The sequence below is a fragment of the Quercus robur genome, chromosome 12, assembly GCF_932294415.1.
Source record: "Quercus robur chromosome 12, dhQueRobu3.1, whole genome shotgun sequence".
NCBI lineage: Eukaryota > Viridiplantae > Streptophyta > Magnoliopsida > Fagales > Fagaceae > Quercus > Quercus robur.
In genome coordinates, this window is record NC_065545.1 from 21,435,743 (window position 1) to 21,460,401 (window position 24,659).

At 37.0% G+C, this 24,659-nt stretch overlaps 1 protein-coding gene across 1 annotated transcript; it reads left to right on the forward strand.

Moving 5' to 3' along the window:
* Nucleotides 1–1,460: 1,460 nt before the first annotated feature.
* Nucleotides 1,461–18,988, forward strand: LOC126708290 (vicilin Jug r 6.0101-like). Its single transcript, XM_050408092.1, is given in 8 exon segments — nucleotides 1,461–1,510; nucleotides 1,512–1,856; nucleotides 7,224–7,309; nucleotides 13,380–13,593; nucleotides 15,452–15,515; nucleotides 15,613–15,885; nucleotides 17,853–18,168; nucleotides 18,831–18,988. Coding segments are annotated over 8 exon segments (1,506 nt in total).
* Nucleotides 18,989–24,659: the final 5,671 nt, after the last annotated feature.

Here is a 24,659-nt window from a genome sequence, read left to right on the forward strand (position 1 = left end):
ACCCGACATTGTTCTGTGAGTTTGGTCTGACCCCTCCCCAAGGCCAAATTCTTATTCTCTACGCTCACGCTCCCTATCCTCATGCCTTTTCTGTCTTCTTTCCCGACATGTGGAGTCCCGAGAAGATCCTACAGATCTGCTCTCGGCTTGGCCTCCCGAACGCCCTTCGGACATTTCCCGTGCTTGAGTCAGTCGAACCACAACTTCGTAGGATAGCCCCACAGTGGGCGCCAATTGTGCGCGTCGGAAATGAGGCTATTGGGCTTGACCTCACTTGGGCTCACAACTTACTTATAAGGTGGGCTTAGGATTTCCTACTTTGGGTCGTTCTCGGCACAAAGACTCAACGTAGTTTCTCCTCTCTCTTTCTGAATCACTGTTTCTCTCTACTCTCTATTTTTTGTGAACCTCTCAACAACCACTTTTTCCTTTCCATCTTCTTATATTTATAGCTCTGGATTAGTGGGGAGACTATGATTACAACCATAGTTAGTGCAATTAGGGGTCCAATATCATCAGTTGTATGTGGGTGGTTAGGTGGGGGTGGAATGTGGCGAATGTGGCCTTGGAACTTGGTTCCAACTCAAGTAAGAATGCTCGGTAGTGATGTTTCCTGGTAACTGTCGAGCATGCTATGGTGTGTTCGGATTTTAAGTCTTTCTTTATTATTCGGGAACGTTATGCCAAGCAATGGTCAGGTGATGAAACTTGGGCTTGTAGTTTGTGAGGGTAGAGTAGAAAGAGATTGGAGATGTGGGCGAGATGTGGGCCATGCTCTGGGCCTAAACCCAAGGCCCAACTGGATCCGAGTACCTCGGTGTCGTACAGTTCCTTAACTTTTACTTTAATAGTTAAATTAGTCTTTAAAATTTAATTTGTCAATTTAGTCTTTTATATTATCAAAATGAATTAATTAGGTACTTCCACTCGAATTTATTAGCAAATGAAACTGTGTAATTTTTTAAATTATTACTCACTAAATAACAAGGTCTAATAAATGGCACACATTTGAATAAGCTTTCCTCTATATTTTTTTTTATATAATTAAATGGCATAATTTAGTAACATATTTGAACGAAATGATCACATTAAATCATTTTTTAAAATATAGAATTAAATTCACAAAAATTAAATCAAAAGTACTAGTTTGAAAATTGAATTTCACCCTAATTTTTTTAATTAAAAAAAAATGGTAGTCCTTTTCCATATAATGATGTAGAAGATCGAAGAAACAATTGCTCCAAGGCGATGACATATTTGTTGTCCTTGCTATAGCTAGCACTTGTCAATCCCTTCTCAGATGATAGCCACGTTGGGTCCACTCGTCCTCAAGCATGGCTTCCCTTTTCTCATTCTCATCGCCATATCTTTCCCTAATTCACTCACACTATGTATACTCCACCACGATGTTCACACTCTTCATCAAGAACTAAACTCTATAGTCTATAGTAACACCAAGAATGGCTTCCAAAGCTAAGGTTTCTTTAGCTCGCTTGCTCTTGTCTCTCTTGGGTTTTATGTGCTAGTTTAGCTCAGGCCAAGGACCCGGAGCTCAAAATATGCCAAAAACAATGTAAGCGACAAAAGCAACAGTGTGAGCGAAATTGTGACGAGCACATGAGAGAGAAAAAAGTGCGCGAGAGACAAAGAGGAGAGGGAAATGGTGGAGTGGAAAGGGAAGGCTATGACAGGGAAGAGGAGAGAGAGAAGCAAGAAGAAGAAGAAGAGGAGGAAGATAATCCTTACTTGTTTGAAGATGAGGATTTTGAGTCCAGGGTTGAGACTGATGAAGGTAGTGTTCAGGTTCTTCAGAGGTTTACAAAGAGGTTCAAACTTCTTCGTGGCATTGAGAACTTATCAAAGTTGTTAATCAAATCAGAAAGGAAGAAAAGGAACGAAACAAAAGAAGAAAGATGAGAAGAAATGAAGTCTAAGATAAAACGACAGCAGTGTAGTGTAGTTATTGTAGTACTGTAGTTTAATGCAGACTAAAGCTTCTTGTAGTTTAGTGATGTATTTAAGTAGGATGTGTTCACCCGTGAGATAACTAACTAACACACGTGCTATAACTAATCCCGTGTAATTTGGGATATTTTGCTTTGCTTTGTTTATGTATTTAGTCACAATTACTTGTACAGATTCATTCATTCAGTGAAAAGTCAATTTTCTTCACCAATTTTCTCTCTAGCTTTCTGTTTCTTCTTCAAGATTCTTTGTGCTCTCTTATATGGTATCAGAGCTTGAGCCTTTGTCAATGGTGTCAAACACTGAAACCACTTCACATTCTTCATCTCAGTGCGAGCTTTCTCCAATGGAAGATCCTCGCAGTCCATTTTTTTTACATCATGGTGAATCTCCTGGTGCAATCCTCGTTGCTCAACCTCTGATTGAGGATAATTACCCAACTTGGGCTAGGCCAATGAGAATGGCTTTGGATGCCAAGAGTAAACTTGGTTTTGTTGATGGCTCCATCACTGCTTCAATGGCAATCACACCACTCGAGAAATAAGCCTGGTTAAAGTGCAATTCAATGATCTCATCATGGATCTTGAATTTTGTTTCACCTCATATCACAGCTAGTGTCATTTACAAAGACACAACTCCTGCAGTGTGGAATGCACTCAAGAATCACTTTCTACAAGCCAATGGACCAAGGATTTCTTAACTTTAGAAGCAAATTTTCACTGTGATGCAAGGGGATTCTACCATGACAAGCTTTTTCATTGATCTTCAAGCTACCTGGGATCAATTGTTGAATCTAAGGCCTTTGCCAAGTTGTTCATGTGGTAAATGCACTTGTAGAGTAAATGATAAGATTGCACATCTTTTTCATCAAGATTCAATCATGCAATTTCTCAATGGATTGAATGATTGCTATTCACAAGTTAAGACTCAAATCCTTATGATGGAACTTGTTCCACCAATAGATAAGGCTTTCTCGTTGGTGATCCAGGAGGAAAGGCAAAGGTCTTCAACCTTTAATGGTTCTCTTTCTGTTGAATCAGTTGCACTTGCTGTTAAGAACCAAGCTTTTAATCAAGGTTCTTCTTCAAACAACAGTAATGGCAAGAATTTCAAGGGCAATGTTGGGAAAGGAAGGCCTGTGTGCAGCCACTGTGAAAAGCTTGGTCACATTATGGAGAAATGTTACAAGCTTGTTGGATTTCCTCCAGGTTACAAGCAAAAGGGAAGAGTTGCCAAGGCTAATCAGGTTATGGTTGATGATGATTAAGGGCAATCTAAGATTATGCATTAGAATAACCCTTTCCCTTGCACCTCAGAACAGTATCAACAGTTGCTCTCTCTGTTGAACTCTCATGCATCCACTTCTAGTAATTCCAATGATGCTATTACCACATCCAATTTTGCTCTTCCAGGTAACTTTTTTGCCTCTTTTCAAGATTCTATTTGCTTGAATATGCAACATTCCATTTTTGCCAAGAATCCAGTCAATAAAACAGTTTCTGGTAAGGAAACTTGGGTCCTTAACATTGGGGCAACAGATCATATTGTCCATTTTGTCAAATTATTCACTAAAATAATTAGTTCCATTTCATCTTTTGTTTAATTACCTAATGGTGAAAGAGTTTTTGTCACACACATTGGCACTATTCAAGTTATAGCTAGTTTGGTTCTTGAAATGTGTTATGTGTTCCTGCTTTCACTTATAATTTGATCTCAGTGAGTCAATTGACAAAATGTCTGTCCTGTTGCTTTATTTTCTTGTTCAATTTGTGCTTTATACGGGACCTTTCTTGTTGGAAAACGACTGGAGTGGGTAAATTGCATAACAACCTCTACTTGTTATCTACAACTTCTTGCAAATCAGATTCTGCAATATCTTCCATTCTAGATTCTGTTTTTGGTACTTTTGTTAATAATGTTTCTGATATTCCTGTCATTACCAAGCCATATCTTTGGCATCTTAGACTAGGACATGCTTCAGATGCCAAACTTCATGCTTTACATGATTGTATTCTTGATGTAAGCAATGTACATAGCAATAAAGATTGTACTCTTTGTCCCATTGCAAAACAGAAACGTTTACCCTTTTCTTTCTTTAATCATTTGTCTGAAAATGCTTTTGATCTTATCCATTGTGAAGTTTGGGGTCCTTTTGCAAAGTCTACTCATAATGGTTTTAGGTATTTTCTTACCATTGTAGATGATGCCACTAGATCCACATGGGTATACCTTATGAAAACTAAATCAAAAACCAGACCCTTGTTGATTTCCTTTTTCACCATGATATCCACACAATTTCACACTAATATCAAAGTTATTAGGACTGACAATGCTCAAGAGTTTTTCCTTAAATATTTTTATGCTGATCATGGAATTTTACATCAGCATTCATGTGTTGCCACTCCACAACAGAATTCAGTTGTGGAGAGGAAACACCAACACATATTGAGCATTGCAAGACCTTTAAAGTTTCAGTCATATGTGCCTCTTACTTTGGGGTGAGTGTGTCTTAACTGCTGTGTATATTATCAACAGATTACCTTCTTTCACCCTAGGTAACAAAACACCTTTTGAGAAGCTTTATAACAAAATTCCTTCCTATGATCATCTAAAGGTGTTTGGTTGTCTTTGTTTTGCTTCTACTTTGTCTCAAAATAGATCTAAGTTTGATCCTAGGTCTATTCCATGTGTTTTTCTGGGGTATCCTTATGGTGTTAAAGGTTTTAAAGTGCTTAATTTGGCAACTAAGAAAATTTTTGTTTCTAGAGATGTTCTCTTTCATGAGATTGTCTTTCCTTTTATTTCCTCCACATATTCTTCCTCACCTCATTCTACCATCACTTTCCCTCATATTTTCCCTTCCTTAGATATTGCTAATGACTCTTTACCTTCTGTTTCTCATCCTTTTGATCCTATCGACATTTCTATTCTTGATTCGCCTGGTCATTCAACTCCTACACTTGCCTTGTCTAATTCTGACCTACCTTTACCTCACACTACTTCAGATTTACCTATTTCTAATTTACCAAATTCTGTTTCTACTCCTACACCTTCAACCGTTCCTCTTCCTTCTGCTAATGCAGATCCTGTACCTATTCCTCTTCCTAATTCTGCTCCTTTAAGGAAGTCTACCAGAATCACTAAAGCTCCTGCTTATTTGCAAGATTATAAATGCAGTAATGTTGTTCAAGATCAATTTGTTCATTCCAATCCAACCTTCAAGACTGGATCCACCTCCTCCACTTCAGGTACTAAATACCCTTTATCTCAATATCTTGATTCTTCTAGTTTGTCACCCTCTTATGCCCATTTTTGTTCTCTTATCACTGCTATTCCTGAGCCCAAATCTTATAATAAGGCTGTCAAAGACCCTAAATGGCAGGATGCCATGGCTGTTGAGATTGCAGCATTGGAATCTAACTAGACCTGGACTGCCACTCCCTTGCCTCCTCATAAAAGGGCTATTGGGTGCAAGTGGGTATATAGGGTCAAGTATAAGGTTGATGGGACAGTGGAGAGGTATAAAGCAAGGCTTATGGCTAAGGGTTTCGCTCAACAGGAAGGTCTAGACTTCACAGAAACCTTCTCTCTTGTAGCCAAGATGACTTTAGTCAAAACTTTACTTGCTATTGCTGCTGTGAGGGGTTGGCACCTTATTCAGCTTGATGTAAACAATGTTTTCCTCCATGGTGATCTCCATGAGGAAGTTTTACATGCAGCTGCCTCAGGCTTTTCACAGCAAAGGGGAGCATTTGGTGTGTAAGCTCAACAAATCATTGTATGGTCTCAAACAGGCCTCAAGACAGTGGTATTCCAAGTTTTCATCTACCATTTTGAAGTGTGGATTCAAGCAATCTAAGTCCGATTACTCTTTGTTTACCAAGAAGTTCAATCAGTCCTTCATAGCCCTATTAGTTTATGTTGATGACATTCTCATTTCTAGCAATGATGTTCATGCTATTGAAGAACTTAAGGTGTTCTTGGATCAAGAATTCAAGCTCAAAAATCTTGGAAACCTCCTTGGACTTGAAGTGGCCAGATCAAAACAAGGTACATCTTTGTGCCAAAGAAAGTATGCCTTAGAGATACTTAAAATGCAAGCATGACAGTATGCAAGCCTAGCAGAGTTCCTATGGAGTAAAACTCAAAATTGAGCAAGTTTTATGGAGAGTTGCTACCTGATCATGGTGTTTACAGAAGATTGGTAGGCAGATTGTTATATCTCACTATTACCAAACTAGATATTGCTTACTCAGTACATAAACTGAGTCAATTTATGTCCAACCCATGAAAACCTCATCTGGATGCAGCCTATAAAGTGTTACAATACCTTAAAGGAAGTCCTAGTCAGGGTATTCTTTTGTCATCCAAGTCTGATTTGCACTTGAAAGCATACACAGATGCAGACTGGGCATCTTGTATTGATATCAAAAGGTCCACTACTAGGTATTGTATTTTCTTGGGTGATTCTCTAATTTCATGGAAATCTAAGAAGCAATCCATAGTCTCTAGATCTTCTGCTGAAGCAAAGTATAGAGCTATGGCAGTGACTACTTGTGAAATCACTTGGATTTTGGCTTTGTTGAAGGATTTAGAAGTATTTCATCCAAAATCTACAATGCTCTTCTGTGACAATCAAGCAACCATATATATTGGTGAGAGCCCAATGTTTCATGAAAGGACCAAGCATATAGAAATAGATTGCCACTTGGTCAGAGATAAGGTCCAAGATAAGGTCATCAAATTGTTCTTCACTCCTACTTATTCACAGTTAGCTGATCCTCTTACAAAGGCTCTTAGTGGTCAACAATTGAAAGCACTACTTACCAAGATGAGCATTGTGAACATTCACAATCCTGGTTCTCATCTTGAGGGGGAGTATCAAAGTTGTGAATCAAATCAGAAAGGAAGAAAAGGAACGAAGCAAAAGAAGAAAGATGAGAAGAAATGAAGTTTAAGATAAAACGACAGCAGTGTAGTGTAGTTATTGTAGTACTGTAGTTTAATGCAGACTAAAGCTACCTGTAGTTTAGTGATGTATTTAAGTAGGATGTGTTCACACGTGAGATAACTAATTAACACACGTGCTATAACTAATCCCATGTAATTTGGGATATTTTGCTTTGCTCTGTTTTTGTATTTAGTCACAATTACTTGTACAGATTCATTCATTCAGTGAAAAGTCAATTTTCTTCACCAATTTTCTCTCTAGATTTCTGTTTCTTCTTCAAGATTCTTTGTGCTTTCTTATAGAACTATCGTGTGGTGATTCTTGAAGCCGATCCTCTGACATTCATAAGCCCAGCTCACTTTGATGCTGAACTTATTCTCTTTGTTGCCAAGGGCACGTAATTTTTCGTCCTACTAATTCTTATCTTATTTAGTTATTAGTTAGAGCAATGATGAGGATAAGGGATATGATCATCTCCTTTAGGGGCAGTTTTTAAACAAAGATTATTTTCTCAAATGAATACTTAGAAAGAAAAAGTTAAAAGTTAACTGAATAATACCCATAAATAGTACCAAAAAGAAGCTAAAAACTCAAATAAGCTGAAACTTACATCACATCCCATTGTAGCTTTATGAAATCCCATTTTAGCTTTATGAAATCGATTCATTCTCGATCATCAGCTTTTTAATAAATTGGTAACAGAAATATGGAATAAAGTATTTCTAGAAATATTTTAAATTTTAGTACATAAGCTTTACAATTTGATATGTTAAGTTATGGAGATGATCTTCTTAATTTGATATGTTATGTTATGGAGATGATCTTTTTCCTTGAGAGTGGATATGTTTTCGTCACTTGTTTAAGGTAATAAATTGATATAAATATATATATATATATATATATATATATATAAATATATATATTTTTTTTTTTTAAAAAAAAAATTGGTATATGTACATGTAGGGTCACGTTCCGCGATGAACCGCAGTGGTGTTGGATTCGCACGTGAATGGGCCCAAACAATATCATTTGTAGAGAGTGGATTCGCAAGGCTAGGCCCTAGTTACCTAGCGGTGGGTTTTGGTGGTGTTCATATGTGATTAAAGTACCTTCACCCTTGGAGTCTTTCTCCTGGAGGTGGACTAGAAGCCCCTCCTTTTTGGCCAGTCTTTCCAGCCCCCCCCCCTCTCCAGATTACTTATTTTTTCTTTTATACTAGCCTGCGCTCACTTTCCTTCGTCCACGTGTAGGGTCAATCTTTCCAAGACTGATACTTGTCCCGTCAGTCCAAGTCCAAAGTGGTTGGGAGTGGTTGATAAAGCTAAAGGATAAGGCTCTGTTAGGCGCAGAGCTATGCATGGGGAAGGTAGTAAGGGCAGCCTTTCCTAGATATTTTAGATTTCCTTTCAAGTACATCCCTTTACCGTTTTGCCCCTCCTCTTGGTGGATCTTTGGGTCAGCCGAGGACTGCACTGTCCTCGGCTGCTTCTCCGGGCCAATTGGGCCTTATTATTCTTGAGCTTGGGCCATGACCTTTTTCGGCTTAGGCCTTTGGACTCCCCATCAGCAAGTGGGCCTGGCCCATCAATTATTAGGCCCCACAATAGCCCCTCAAAACCCTGCTGTCCGATATCCTGGTTGGAGAGGAGGGTTTTGATAATACCGAGCATTTATCATGGCTCATTTAATTCAGCCCTTGACTAACGCTGGCGACTCTTCACCTGCCCAGGGAATGTACCGGTTTGCAAGAGATTCCCCTTAATTTGCGCATGATGCTCTTATGCCGTTTGGTTATCCGAAGCGCGTCTTTAATATCTTCCTTTTACGAGACTTCCCAGATTCAACGGTTTTTGATGGCGTGGGGGAATGAAACGGACGCATTCATGTTTACAGATTTTCTTGGAGATCTGAACACATTAAGTACTCTCCTCTTCGTCCCCTATATAAAGAGAAGAAACAAGAGTTGTTTCTCCCACAGATGAATCCCTTTAACCCCACCAAAATTTGAAAACCTCAGATTCCTTCCTGAGTTTACTTTTACTCTCCGGTCATACTCTAACCTGAAATATATTCTCCATAGAAATAAGCAATGAAAAAACCATTCCCCTCCCAAAAACACCGTGTTCTAATGAAGCTCGAAATGGCTCGGTCAGGACAAGGATGGCGGAGACTCAAAATTTGTCTCGCCTTTCTTTCAGCCAAAATCCGAAGCAGGGACTCGTCACGTCACACTTTCGGCGTGACTGAGCCGAGGACACACATCATCATTACTACCCGCTCTCTTATGAGCATACCTAATATGGCCCCAGTGTGTTAGGAGTCAGGACTGGGGCAGGGACTAAATGCCCCTGCTTCTTCCTCTCTTCGTTCACTGGCGCCTCCTTCTGCCTCTCTTTCTTCCTTCTCATCTTTTCCCTCTTCTTCTCCTCCTTCTTTTACTCATGTCCTCCATCTTCCTCATTCATCTCCTCCATCTTCTGCTCATGTCCTCCATCTTCCTCATTCATCTCCTCCATCTTCTTCTTCCTTGTCCTTCATTTTCTTCTTCCTTCTCCTTCAACTTTTTCTAAAGAAAGTTCTTCTCTCAATATGAGCAATGCTGAGGCAGAGATTGGAGAGACTTTGAAGACGAGTTTAAAAGACACCTGACTGTTTACTTATCTGTATTGCAAATATTATTGTTGTTTCGGCAGTTTACCTTTTGTATAGGCTTGTTTAAGCCCCTCTTTGTACGTTGTAATAATTTTTCATATTAATAAAAATTGTTGTTATTTTACCTCGCATGTTTTGTTTCTATGTTTTTACTAGTTTACAAGCGCTGCTCGGCACAATAATATAGCATTTGAATCAATGACAACTAAGGCCGGAATACTTGCTAATAAAAAGATGTCACCATAACTTTAATAGCATTATTTGACACAGCAATGCCTAACTGTGAATAACGATACTTACCCAAAACAATGCCGACATTAGAACTGGATGCTCTATGCGGTGTAGGATATAATCATCCGAAGACATATTTCCCGCAAGAATGAACAACCCCCGTAGGCTACCAAATAGTGGGGCGTCTCGCTATCCTCCAAACGCTTTCATTGGCCTTAACATTTTACAGTATTTGAGTCGAGGACTTTCCCCATCCGAGTAACTAGCATCTCAATAGGCTTGAGTCCGAGGACCATGCAAGGCCTTGGTTCTGTCCAAAAATTTTTGAGTACTTGGTTTCCCCATAGGCTTGGGTCCGAGGACCATGCAAGGCCTTGGTTCTGTCCAAAACTTTTTGTGTACTTGGTTTCCCCATAGGATTGAGTCCGAGGACCATGCAAGGCCTTGGTTCTATCCAAAACTTTTTGTGTACTTGGTTTCCCCATAGGATTGAGTCCGAGGACCATGCAAGGCCTTGGTTTTGTCCAAAACTTTTTTCCTTTCCTCAGGTATTTCACGAGGTGCCGAGCAGGAGATTGTCCTTGGAAACGACTATTCCTCGACGTGGGCCATAGTCCCTGGGCCCCCATGTAGAACGGGCCTGGGCCGCGAATTCACTAGGCCCACAAGTTAAGAGATATTTCTTGTAGTCTTTGGCCACGTGGTACTTTTTGGCGTCCCAGTATTCGAGGTGCGCCTTTACGAGGCTCCTTTAATCTCATGGTTGCAGGTGGCGTTGGAAGTTGAGCCAGAGTCATTTTGTCTGTAGCGTTCCTTGGGACGCTGCGAGAATTAAATGCCACAACCTGATCTTTTTAAATAAATAGGAGAGAAAGGTGTTTTACCTTCGCACAAGTCCTTCAGTTTCCTCCCTTAGTATATCATGTCTGAGGCGAGGGTTGAGGAAAAGGAACTCTTTCTGCCACAGAGGCGCCGTGTCCTCCTGAGACTCAGAGTAGTGAGGTACGGGCAAAGGAGGCCTAAATTCAAAAGAATATTCCGTTTCGACAGAGGGGAAAGGGTGTTTCTCCCTCTTTTAGTCAAAATCCGAAGCAGGTTCTATTCATGCCAGAATTTTGGTGTGTCAGAAGAAAGATTCTCCGCCATCAGCGTCTCTGCCCTGTCGCAGGCAAATTTTTAGTGAAGGCTCCTCAACTTCCGGCTCCCTACGCCTTTCCTTCGGCGGTGTGAGGCTCAAGTTGGGTTTTCTCTCTGCACCTTTTCTTCGACGGTGCAAGCCCTAAGCTGGGTTCTTTTACTGCCTAAACTATGGGCATGTAAAAGCATTGAAGAAGAGCAAGGTCTTGAGGCAGTAGCCAACCTCTTTTCTTTGTTGCCTCCTCGGCTTTATCTTATTCTCTTGTATCTTTCTTTTCAATTATGTAGTGAGCTCTGACATAAGCTGATTCCAGCTTTTCAATGTACGCTGTACTATTTCTTTGTTTTAGTAAAAAGGGAAATTTACTTACTTGTTTTGAATACCGTTCTTTTGGCAACACCACTTTGTGAATGGGTGTGCTCCATATGTTTGTTTCTTCTCGGCGATATTTAAAGCAAGAACCCGCGAAATACAATCCAACTAATCCTAATTTGCCGACACTACCAGGCACAATAATAACAATTCATAGTAAGTTGAACTTAGGAAACTAACCGAGATAATGGTTGAACGTTCTGTAATAAGTGTGAGAATACTGTCTGAGAACGACAAATTCTAAATAATTCATCCAAGGGGATGACCGAGCATTGAATGACTTTGCTTATGCTTTTGGAAACATGTTGCCCCATTCCGTACTAGTCCCTTTGGTGTTGAGGATCCGAGGGCAAACTAGAGAATCCATGTAGTTCAGGAATTAACCCAATTGTTAATGGAGAGTTTTCCTTGGGAAGATTCTAAGGTCCACGTAACGTAGTTTTTCCTTTTAAATTGTTGGTTTCCCCAGAGGCTTGGGTCCGAGGACCATACAAGGCCTTGGTTCTGTCCAAAACTTGTATTCTCTTTGTAAGTAGTTGGTTTCCCCAGAGGCTTGGGTCCGAGGACCATACAAGGCCTTGGTTCTGTCCAAAACTTGTATTCTCTTTGTAAGTAGTTGGTTTCCCCAGAGGCTTGGGTCCGAGGACCATACAAGGCCTTGGTTCTGTCCAAAACTTGTATTCTCTTTGTAAGTAGTTGGTTTCCCCAGAGGCTTGGGTCCGAGGACCATACAAGGCCTTGGTTCTGTCCAAAACTTGTATTCTCTTTTTAAGTAGTTGGTTTCCCCAGAGGCTTGGGTCCGAGGACCATACAAGGCCTTGGTTCTGTCCAAAACTTGTATTCCGTTTCTTAATTTACCTACTTCCTAAAGGTTAGCTTCTCGAATAAGGTGGGGGAAGCTAACTTGATGTTTAAAGCCCCTAGACTTGCTATACCATTGGCGCTACGAGGCGTAGCCCCTAGTGGGAACTTGTGTCGGAACAACAACAACGTGTCGCCGGTCGTAAAGGCATCCTCGTAGACCCTTGTTCGACAGAAGCTTAACTCCACCGCCGCTCGAACTAACACACAAGCCTTCCCCACAGATGGCGCCAATTGTAGGGTCACGTTCCGCGACGAACCGTAGTGGTGTTGGATTCGCACGTGAATGGGCCCAAACAATATCATTTGTAGAGAGTGGATTCGCAAGGCTAGGCCCTAGTTACCCAGCGGTGGGTTTTGGTGGTGTTCATATGTGATTAAAGTACCTTCACCCTTGGAGTCTTTCTCCTGGAGGTGGACTAGAAGCCCCTCCTTTTTGGCCAGTCTTTCCAGCCCCCCCCCCCCTCTCCAGATTACTTATTTTTTCTTTTATACTAGCCTGCGCTCACTTTCCTTCGTCCACGTGTAGGGTCAACCTTTCCAAGACTGATACTTGTCCCGTCAGTCCAAGTCCAAAGTGGTTGGGAGTGGTTGATAAAGCTAAAGGATAAGGCTCTTTTAGGCGCAGAGCTATGCATGGGGAAGGTAGTAAGGGCAGCCTTTCCTAGATATTTTAGATTTCCTTTCAAGTACGTCCCTTTACCGTTTTGCCCCTCCTCTTGGTGGATCTTTGGGTCAGCCGAGGACTGCACTGTCCTCGGTTGCTTCTCCGGGCCAATTGGGCCTTATTATTCTTGAGCTCGGGCCATGACCTTTTTCGGCTTAGGCCTTTGGACTCCCCATCAGCAAGTGGGCCTGGCCCATCAATTATTGGGCCCCACAGTACACATTTACACCTTAATACATTATAATATGTTATAATGTGTCATGAATTTATAAAAATCAAATCAAATCAAATCGAATCTCCATTCATTTTTCATAGGGTAGTATTACTTTTATATGGGCTTCCTACTTATACTATTTGTATCATGCATAATCTTGCACCAACAGAATTATGACATGTCACATGTCATCTAATGTGAAATATGTTATTAAAAAAACTATTACTTATTTTGTTAGTTTTAAGAACTACGCTGTGTCATTTACAATTCTTGATCTAGCTTGGATTCTAAATTTGTGGTTCTTGTTAATATTGTATAATGTGATCAGGGCGAGCAACTATTACTATGGTGAGGGATGAGAAGAGAATGAGCGTTGTGAGTGATGAGGATAGAAAGAGCTTTAACCTGGAATGTGGAGATGTACTCAGGGTTCAAGTGGGAATGCCTATATATATGATCAATAGGGATGAAAATGAGAAGCTTTATGTTGTCAAAATCCTTCAAACCATCTCTATTCTTGGGCATTTCGAGGTAATCTCAATGTCTCCATATAGTTTCTTGTTACAAAGATGGCATAATGAAATTAGAGTAAAAGAATAATAATGAAATAACATCGATCATAGGGTTAGGGTTAAATGGTAACATTACATTCCAACTGGTTTGAATATGTTCCAAGACCATGACATCTTAGCAAGCAACACTTAGGATCCGTTTGGATTGAGGGGGATTGAGGGGGAGTGAATGAGAATAAAGTAAGTTGATTGAAAATAGGCTAATTTTAAACTAAATCTACTCTACTTTACTCCCATTTCCTCGCCTTTTGTTAGGACATATGTGAATCATATTAGGAACATATGTCAACATTTTAGGTAATTGACTAATCCTTTGACAAAACGCACTTTACTTGTAATTTGGTAGATTTAGAATGTGTTTAATGCTTCAAGAAACAAGGTTTCAAGTTCAAGTGTTAAAACCATGAAAATTTGTCTAAGAAACAAGGGAAGAAGTATTGAATTTTAAAGCTCGACAGTTAGCATCTATCGAGGTTTAAAAAGCTGCTGAAACACAAAACTCAACAACTAGCTCGATAGATACCCTATCTATCGAGGTTTATGGAATTTAGTTTTTCAGAATTGATTTTCATCCAATCCATGAGTACATGTTTAGACTTTCTTTTCTCACAACCCTAAACATATATAGGTATTATTTTAAGGGCCGTCAAAAGTTGCGCAAGTGTGAAACAAAGTTTTATTCATGCAAATTGTGACCGGAGATAGAATTTGCCCTAGTTCATCTTTCTATTGAAGAAGCTGCTGTGTTTGTACACCGTAGGCTTTTGTGACCAAGGAACTTCTTAATCTTCATCGTGTGATGAATTGAAGAACTTTGCAGTCAACATCTTTCTCAAGTTGGTGATTAAGTCACGTATTATGATCCGCATATATATTGGTTGGTCACGTACTAGGAGCCATGCATTGAAAATGAGAGATTATCACTATAGAACAAGTTCAATTGGGTATTGGGGTAAGGGTTCAACTGTAGGTTGGTATAAGGTACTGGGATTCTTTTACTTGTAATCACTTATTTTTATAATAGTGGATTCTTGGGAGTGGTGACCTTAAAATTACCCGGTAGGGTTTTTGCCGTGTAGGTTTTTCCCATTTATAAACAAATCACCGTGTCAATTTAATTTTCGTTGCACTTTAGTTAATTGGTGATTTGTTTGTGCTATCACGTGTTTTGCATGTTAATTGAATTAATTAATTAACTTGGCTAAATCAATTGGTTAATTTATCACAAGGGGTCAATACATTCTTGGCCTATCAAGTGGTATCAAAGCAGGCTCACTCTAATTAGGTGTTAATCTTTGCTGTGTGATCCATTGACCCTTGGTTATCATAGATAGAGGATAGTCTTTTATCATACCTCCTTTATTTGATGGCACTAACTATGCATATTGGAAAGTACGCATGATAGCTTTCTTGTAGTCATTAGATGAAAAAATGTGGCGAGCTGTGGAGATAGGCTGGACTAAGCCTATGAAAGCGCCGGCCGACTGGGATAATACTAAGATTAAGGTGGCAAACTTCAACAGTAAGGCATTGAATGCTCTATTTAGTGCAGTCACGAATGAGGAGTTCAAGAAAATATCCTCTACTGAAACTGCGAAGGAAGCATGGATCATTCTCCAGACAACCTATGAAGGAACCAAGGCTGTTAACTGCGTTTTGCATGTTAATTGAATTAATTAATTAACTTGGCTAAATCAATTGGTTAATTTATCACAATGGGTCAATACATTCTTGGCCTATCACCTTTGATCCAAATGGACTCTTAATTTTTGTAACTTACGCTAATTGCTTGCAGTAATTCTTGTGGTGTAGGCATTCAATGGGCCAGGGGCGAAGACTTGGAATCTTTCTACACGGCATTCAATCGGGAAGTTCTTCATGCCGCTCTGAAGGTATAGATTCTCTCTCTAATTTGTTCACTTGGAGATTCTATATATAACTTTGATTGACACTTATATTTCTTCTTTCAATTTCAAAATGATCAGCCAGGCAAACGGGTTTCAATTGGACAAGCTCTTTCATAAGCAGAGGAAAGGAAGCATTATGAAAGCCTCCAAAGAAAAAATCGAGGCCTTGCGTCAACACAAGCAAGGTTCAGCTGGCATTTGGCCTTTTGGTAGCTTTCCAAGCGCTCCATACAATCTTTTCAACAAACAGCCATCTAAGTCGAACCAATATGGCAGTCTCTATGAAGCCCTACCCAACGATTACAAGCAGCTACAAGACCCCGACCTTTTTGTTGCCTTTGCTAACATCACCAGAGTAATAAAAAATCTCCCATTCTATTTTCAAATGTATTTTTATCCCATCTATATTTAAAGATCAAATATTAAAAATACAAATTTTTTTTTTTTTTTTAAACTTGTTTAAGTGAAAATCTTAATTGAAATATCATTTTACATTTTTTTGTGTATCACATCTGTCCAACACTAACACCTCATTATATATCAATATATTACACAAACAAACAAAAAGTTGATTATGTATCAATATATTACACAACAAACAAGAAGTTATCAAGCATTTGTATGATTATATAATTGATTTTTAATAATTTACTCACGTTTCCCTTCAATCTTCACATGTATATATTTTAATCACTTGTGTTGTTAAATGATTGTTTAACAATCATATGATTGATATATAAGTGATGGACTTTGTTAACAGGTGCCGGCCAGCACCTATTAATGAACTAGCTGTGGTTCATTTATGATGTATCACAAATCCCACTGCATAGGAAATTGGCAAAGTTTTACTTTTCAACTGTGGCTTATCATAAAATGATTTGACTTTTTCCATCTAAACTGACACACATTTAATACGTATTTAATTTTTTTCACATCCCTAAAAAAAAGTGAATAATTTATTTTAAATTTTATCCCGTTAAACGAGTGTCCATTAACAGCATCCATAAGTGATTAAACAACTCATATGATTATTATATAGAGTTATTATATAGGTGACGTCATTGAAGTACAAATATAATTACGTTACTTTCCATTTCTATTTTTTCTATAGGAATTTTTTTTCCTTTCCATTTCATTTAAAAATATTTACTGTAAGGTTGAATTTAATCATCCATCTTGTTGGCTTTATTCCGTGCCAAATTTGCTTGTATTTCAGCAATTAGTAACCCTGTATTTAGGTGGGTTTGTTGTAAGGATAGTGAGTGAGATAGAGTGTTTGAATGCTCAAGAATGTGCAAGAAAACAAAGTCTCGTGGCTTGATCTCGCTGGTGATTCGCGGCTGCAAGCCGCCAGAAGCAGCACACGTGCCAAGCATGCCAGAAGTTGAAGCGTCATGCTAGCTGGAGCACTATATGACAAAATAGGACAACTGGCTGTTCTGTTATCACGCGGCTGGATCTCGCAACTCAGTCAAGTCGCGAGTCCAAGCCGCGAGCCACCCCTGTTTTGAAAAACCTGACGTTTCACATTCTTTTCTCACTCCAGTATAAATACCCCTTATTCCTACAAAAGAACGAGAGCTTCTAGATAAAATTTTGAGAAAGAAACCCTTGAGTAAAACAAGATTGATTCATCTACAATCTTTACATAAGAGTCTCTTCAAATTCCTCAACTCTCTTCCTCTCCAATGTTAAACCCCTGAAAGGCATTTTACCAAAACCTTTTTCTCACCATATCCATTACTGTAAGAGGGTTGTTTGGTGGTCTGGGAAGCAGTTAGGAAGGAACCAATTTACATTGGTTGATGCTATAGTCAAGTAGCGGAATCCGGGAAGCTAGAAAAGAAATAGGTTCGGCGCAACCTCGTTGGAGCAAGAAGCTTGGAGGCCTTAGGTGCATTTGGTAGATTAGGCTTGGAGGGTCTATTGTTGTCCATATATCTCAACTACATTTTCTAGTGGATTGTTTACCGCTTGGAGGGCGGCGGAGAGGTTTTACGCTGAGGGCTTCGGTTTCTTCTTCGATAACACATCGCGTGTTGTCCTTGTATTTGCATCTTCCTTCCCTTTTATCTTTACCTTTTATTATCTGCTGTGGGTTGTGATTTTAATTTAACTTAGATTGTTTTCCAATTCTGTTTTATAACTTTTGTTCATTTTCCGCACACTAGTTGTTTGACATAAAACTTGAATTGGTTAATTTGTAAATTGGGGGTTTAAACGTTCAAGGGTGTTTTTACACTATTTGAACTTTCATTTACTTTCTACTCATTCCTTTCTTGATGTATATATATACATGTTTTTGTAAAATTTGAACTACAGGTATCTATGATTGGTCCTGTTTACTACTCAAAGGCGACAAAGATCTCTGTCATAGTTGAAGGTGAAGGATACTTCGAGATGGCATGCCCTCATCTTTCTTCCTCTAGATCAAGAGGGCAAAGAGGTGGCAAGGGAAGCTCTGGACCAAGAAAGAGTAGCACAAGATACCGGAAGGTTAGCGGTGCCTTGAGACACGGCGTGGTGTTTGTAACTCCTGCTAGCCATCCTTTTGCAGTCATTGCTTCACGGAATAGTGACCTGAAAGTCGTTTGCTTCGAGATCATTGCCAAACGAAACATTAGGTACCATCTTGCTGGTATATTTGTCTTTCCCTTGATCCACCGTATTGCTTTCTATTTAAAAAATAATGAGAAAACTGTGTAATGTTACTCTGTAGGAGCTTCATGCACTGTAGAAGCAAAATATTGTATTAATTTACAAGCAAGGTGTACGTACTTCTCATGAATAAATAGACTAGAATATATCCCAGGGGTTGTCCAGTAGTTTTGGCCTTATACATGCATCTGGAGTCCGAAGTTTAAGTCTCAGACACAAGTCTTGTGCATCCCTCTAGTGCTATACAAGCAAAATACCTTATTAAGGTACAAGAAAAGTACTCCTAAATTCTAATGAATAGAGAGTGTACTACAATTTTAGGAGTATCCTTTTCACTTTCCAATTCTCATGTGATATATTCATCAGATATTCATAGATTTCTCTTAGTCAATATTTTACGGATCACCTTGATGAATGGCGCCTATACTTACCTAGGGAGATTAGAAATTTGTTATTGGACACCCATATTTGCAAATTTGGCATCGACTTAAGTTAACTTTTTACTCTTGACAAAAAATAATTAGTAAAAAGTTAACTAGGGAGATTAGAACTGTGTTATTGGACATTTGCAAATTAGCTATATATTCTAAAGTTGTTACTATCTGTGTTGTGTGTTAGTTTCTTCCTTATTTGATTGTCTAGGGAAAGGGAATGTTATGAATAAGTTAGAGAAGGAGGCAAAGGAGTTGGCCTTTAACTCGCCGGCAAGAGAGGTGGAAAGGATCTTCAACCTCGAAGATGGGGACTTATTTTTCCAAGGGCCAAAGGAACGAGAAGAGGAATATGGTCGTGCTTTGTGAGTAAGGAGGATTGCATGGGGGGTCGAAAGTTGGTGTAGGAAGTGGCTATATTATAAGAGCTTTTGAGGAGGGTTTTAAGTTTTTGTGGTTTCCTTATATGTATGATGTATGCTGAGTATGTGCAATGATGTAAAAATATGCTTAAGTATATGAGCAATGTTGTAAATATATGCTGGAGTACTAACCTTGAATAAGAGACACATAAATAAAAAGGAGTTTGGATTTTATTTCTGTGTTCTCCCTCTCCTGGTGACTGACTATTCTTGCAAGCTCAAAGACACGGATGCTTCTATCCAAATTGTATTATATATATTCCTCGTCCGTGTCTAGGACTAGGTTAAGGTATTTTAAAATTTTAGTCTCTCCCCCAAACATGAGTCAGCAACTCTTGCAATGAACAAGGGAGTTTACTATCTTCTAAAAAAAAAAAAATTTAAATAAGGAAGTTTACTATGATTCTATATTATTTGAAAATTATAATAGCTATTAATACACATGATTTTATATTATTTGAAAATTATAATAGTTATTAATACTCATTTATTTTGATGATGATTGTATTTTGTATAAAATATTAAATACTACGATTTTAACAATGCACAACAAAGTTTAATATGATTCTATATTATTTGAAAGGTCAAAATGCAAAAAACATCTTTTAAGTTTTATAATTTTTTATTTCAATTTTATAAGTTTAAGTTTTATCATTTCAATTCTCTAAGTTTTATTTCATTTCAATTAAGATTTTCGTTACTGTTTTGTTAATATACTGTCTTTAATTAATTAATTAATTTTTTACTTTTTTATTTATTTTTTAATTTTAGAAAAAATGTTAATTAAAAAAAAAGTAGAAAGGCAATTTTTTTTTTTTTTAGCAAAATAGGAAGCCAATTAGAGTATCGTTCCCTTCCAGACCTGAATAACAAAAATGAAACCCCACCCTGATCTCTGAGAGAGAGAGAGAGAGAGAGAGAGAGAGTTGACAAATGTGAAATCATTCTCATGGACGCTCATGGAAAGTGCCTCCTCACTATTTGCCAAAAGGTGTGGACTTGCTTTAGCTTTTTATAGTTATTTTCTTCTTCTGGGGACGAGTTGACTCGCTGAGTCTAGTTTGGACTTCACTTTTTAACAAATATTTATGGAATTTGAGGGAGAAATTAAATTTCCCAAAAAGGGGTTTGTTCAGTTTCTCATTTGCATTAATGGTTACAGATTTGAATCCTATTTTCCATGAGTAGCTGTGCTACACTGGTAAATCATTAACCTTCAAAATTATGAGTCAACTCGGCGAGTCATTGATCCAATCCACTATTTTGCTGAATTCTGTTTAGAAATGTATAAACATGAAATGAACCTAAATGGGTTGTCTCTTCTTTTTTTTTTCTATTTTCTTTTTTTAATGGGTACCGATTTGATCTGAGTTTACTCAAAGTATTGATTACTCAGGTTGGGGGAACGTTCACGTGTGGAAGGGAATGTTCCTCTAAATAGCTTTCTTGTTTTTTTTTTTTTTTTTTTTTTTTTATCTTATCTTTTTTTAATGGGTATCGATTTGATCTGAGCTTACTCAGAGTATTTATTACTCATGTTGGGGGAACGTTCTCGTGTGGGAGGGAACGATCCTTTAAATGGCTTTCTTGTTTTTTTTTTTTACTTAACATTTTTTCTAAAATTTTAAAAAAAATAATATATATATATATATATATATGTTAACGGCAGAAATTAATAACATATTAACGAACGACTTAAGGTCTGTTTGTGATCTGCTTATTTTGTTGAAACTAAAATTTTTTTGCTGAAAGTAATGTAGATAAAAGTAAAAATTAACTAAAATAGTACAATGGGACCCATGAATACGAGCAAAAATAAATTGAAAAAATTAATCATGTCAAACAGACACTTAATTGGGAAAGAATGAAACTTAGAGAACTGAAATGACAAAACCCAAATTTATAGGACTGAAATGAAAAAAAAATGATGAAACTTAGAAAGTGAGTTTTACATTTTGGCCTATTTGAAAATTATAATAGTTATTAATGCAAATTTATTTTGATGATTGAATCTGTGTATGAAATACTAAATATGAATTTGATAATTATGACATTTATTAATAGGTATTTAATATGATGTGTTTTAAAATGTAATTATTAAATATATTATTATAATAATTATTAATAGATATTTATTATGAGTGTTTGTATAGAGAATTATTTATTTTATCTATTAAAGAAACTACCAATTAAAGAAAATATGACTATCAATTAAAGAAACTATTAATTAAAGAAAATATATTAATTACAGAAAATATGAAATTATGACTATCAATTAAAGAAAATATGACATAAGATTCTAAGTAATTGTATGACGTAAGATTCTAATTAATTAAGAGTTTAAATATAGAATAAAATTTAAACATAATTTATAGTGTGTAAATTTGGAATGGTTGGAATTGTATTAAAATAGTAATAAATGTTGATATGATTAATGGTGATAAATTTTTATGCCACTTAAGTTGCCAAGGGGGCTGTCACTTGTTTTTAATTAAATTTTTTTTTTTAAATAAGGACTCAACTTAAGTGTAGTATCTCCAGTGTATTGGACCTTTTGAGATGATAACACGTGATTAAAAATGGACACATGTCACTATTATGACAAGTTCAGTGCTATTACACGATTTAGTGCTACTAAACACTGAACTCAAGCTTTGCCTAAAATTTAAAACAAAATTGAGGTATGAGTCTTCTCTATATAAAACACAGCCCAACAATAAGCAACAATATACATAAAGATAATAGTGTAATCTCTGTTTCACGAAAGAAGAAGCTGAAGCTAACACAAAATAAAAATTCAAGTTAATAAATGTTTGAAGCTACACACAAAAAAAAAAAAAAAAAACGCAGAAACACCAGTACTAGAAAACACCAGATTACTCTAATTAAGCAGCAGAGACCAACAAAAAGTGGTTCCAATGGAAACAACAACTGAGCTGCCTACTGTTGGGATCAATAAGAGAAGGGCTGAAGGTAGAGACAAGACCCTGCAATTCAAAGTGCGCAAGCTTAATCCTGTAAATACCATTTCTTATGTGCAGGTATTTTTTGAGGTTTAATTTGGCCTTTCGAGTTTTCTTTCTTATGTGCAAGTATAACTAAATTCATATTTAAAATGTTTTTTTTTTTTTTTTTTTTTGAATTTCAACTTATGGCGTCCACTTCTAATGATATAACTTTTTATTATCAAACCAAGACACGAATCGGTTTTTAGTGTAAACGGGAATTGAATTTCAGATCTCTTATTCAACTATCAGAGACTTTTCTACTAGAGTGTAATGCTAACTATTTTAATAACTAATTTTCAATACGTTTTCACTAAACTGGTGATTTATTCAAATCTCGAAAAGACAAATTTTTAACTATAGGCAAAAATAGAAACAACCAAAGTGTAATGCCAAATAAAACAACTATAACGTATAAGTCATTTTCCTAGTTTCTAAGTTTTAGATTTTTTTTTTTTTTAATATTTTAAGAAGGGAATTGTTTTGTTTTGATTTTTTTTTTTAAATAAAATAAAATAAAAGGAGTTTTTGTGTGTGTGTGTGTATTTTGGGAGCCACTGGCGACATATTTGAGTTTGTTGACTGTTGATCCTTTTATAGTGGGTTTGGTCGGGTGAAAAATAATTGAATGAAAAATATAAGAAGGAGAAGTAAAGAGGAAAGATGTCTTTTCATTATTTAGTTTACAGTGAAAAATAGGAGAGAAAATTGGTGGTTCTAGATGTTTTCCATTTGAGGGGGGAAAAGGGAAATTGAAGCAACAAGACTAGCTTTGTCCCTCTAGCTGTGCACTGCTTCCTCTTTTCTATTTCATGTTTCCACTTTTCCATCTTCCTTACCAAACAATCAAATAAAACCTTAATTTTTTAGGTATTCTGGGATCAATTTTCAATGTGAGTGCTACAATTTTTAATTTGGAGGGCTAAGTAAAAACTTTTTGATCCCAAGACTTTCCAATTTTATATATTAATTTAAATTATTAAAAAACTTCAAAATTCCAGTGGGTCATGACCCCTCGTAGTCGCAATGTAGTTCCGTCATTCATTGTACATTCGAATAATCATATTAAATGGAGCACAAAGAAGCAAATTACAATGCATAACATTGTCAAAATGTTCTATAAAATTCAAATATAAGGCAAAGGCAACAACAACCAGTGAATTGGTAGGCTTCAATCCATGCATTTTGATTTGGGCATTCAACCCGACAACACTTCATGGTCTTGCTATTACTATCTTTTATAAGCATACTAAACACATTGAAATTAAATGTCATGAAGTACAAAAACTATAATAAGTTGATTCTTTTTTCTTTTCTTTTTTTAACTATGAGTTGGTATTATTAAAACCATGTTAATTTCTTATCTAATGATTTAGCAAAAAAAAAAAATCTTATCTAGTGTGTGCAAGTTGGGTGTAACAGAACACAGACTCTCAAATCATGGGAGTTTTTTTTTTTTTGAAGTGTCAAATCATGGGAGTTTAGGGGTATGCAGAAAACCCACCGACCTGCCAAACCCGACCCGACCCAACCCAACCCGACCCGCCGGGTTGGGTCGGTTTTTAAGGCTTGGTGGGTTGGGTTGGGTTACAAAAAAAAATTTATGGCAGGTTGGGTTGAGTTTGGGTCATAAAATTACAAACCCGCCAAACCCAACCCGACCCACCCATATTTAATATATATTTAAAATATATTTTTATATTTAATAATTTTTTTTTAAATCAATTGTAGGACACTTTTATATATATATATATATATATATTATATTTAATAATTAAAAAAAAAACAGTTGTAGAGCAGCATTTCCTTAATTTCTCCTACTAATACTAATTTAATATATATATATATATAATATATTATATAATTAATAAATTTTTTTAAATAGCCAGTTCTTCCTATCCTATATAAAAGCCAATTAGTTCACACAAATTCTAATAAATTACTATTGTTGTTTAGTCATTAATGTTGTTTGCCTTTAAGGAGTTACATTGATACTAATTTTTAGGTTTTTTTAATATTTTAATATATTTTTTTTCTACTCAATTTAATAATAATAAAAAAAATTTCAAACCCATGGGTTCAACCCGACCCAACCCGACTCATGTGGGTTGGGTTGGGTTGGGTTGGACTTATGTGATGGGTTGGGTTGGGTTGGGTTTTTTTTGACCCACCATGGTGGGTTGGGTCAAAAAATCCCCTCAACCCGACCCAACCCAACCCATGCACACCCCTATGGGAGTTTGATAACACACCATTAATCTTTTATACTTGCTGCTGATTTAATTCTTACCATATATTTTTGTAAGTCCCAACACATAATTATCTCACCTAATTATATAAATTGTTAAAAAAAAAATCATGGAGTTTGACAACACAACAACACACACTAGCAATCATTATTTAGAATAAGATTCAAGATTTTGTGGGATCTAATAGTCCCCCTAAATTCCTTGAATTACAATTCACATCGCATCACAACCCAAAAAGGAAAAAGAATTCCACAATTTCTAATTATCAACTAGTGAGTTCTAGTTAACTTAATTGGTAAAATTGGTGATTGTTAAATAAAAAATTTGGGGTTTAATCTTGGCATATACCAAAAACCGATTAGTA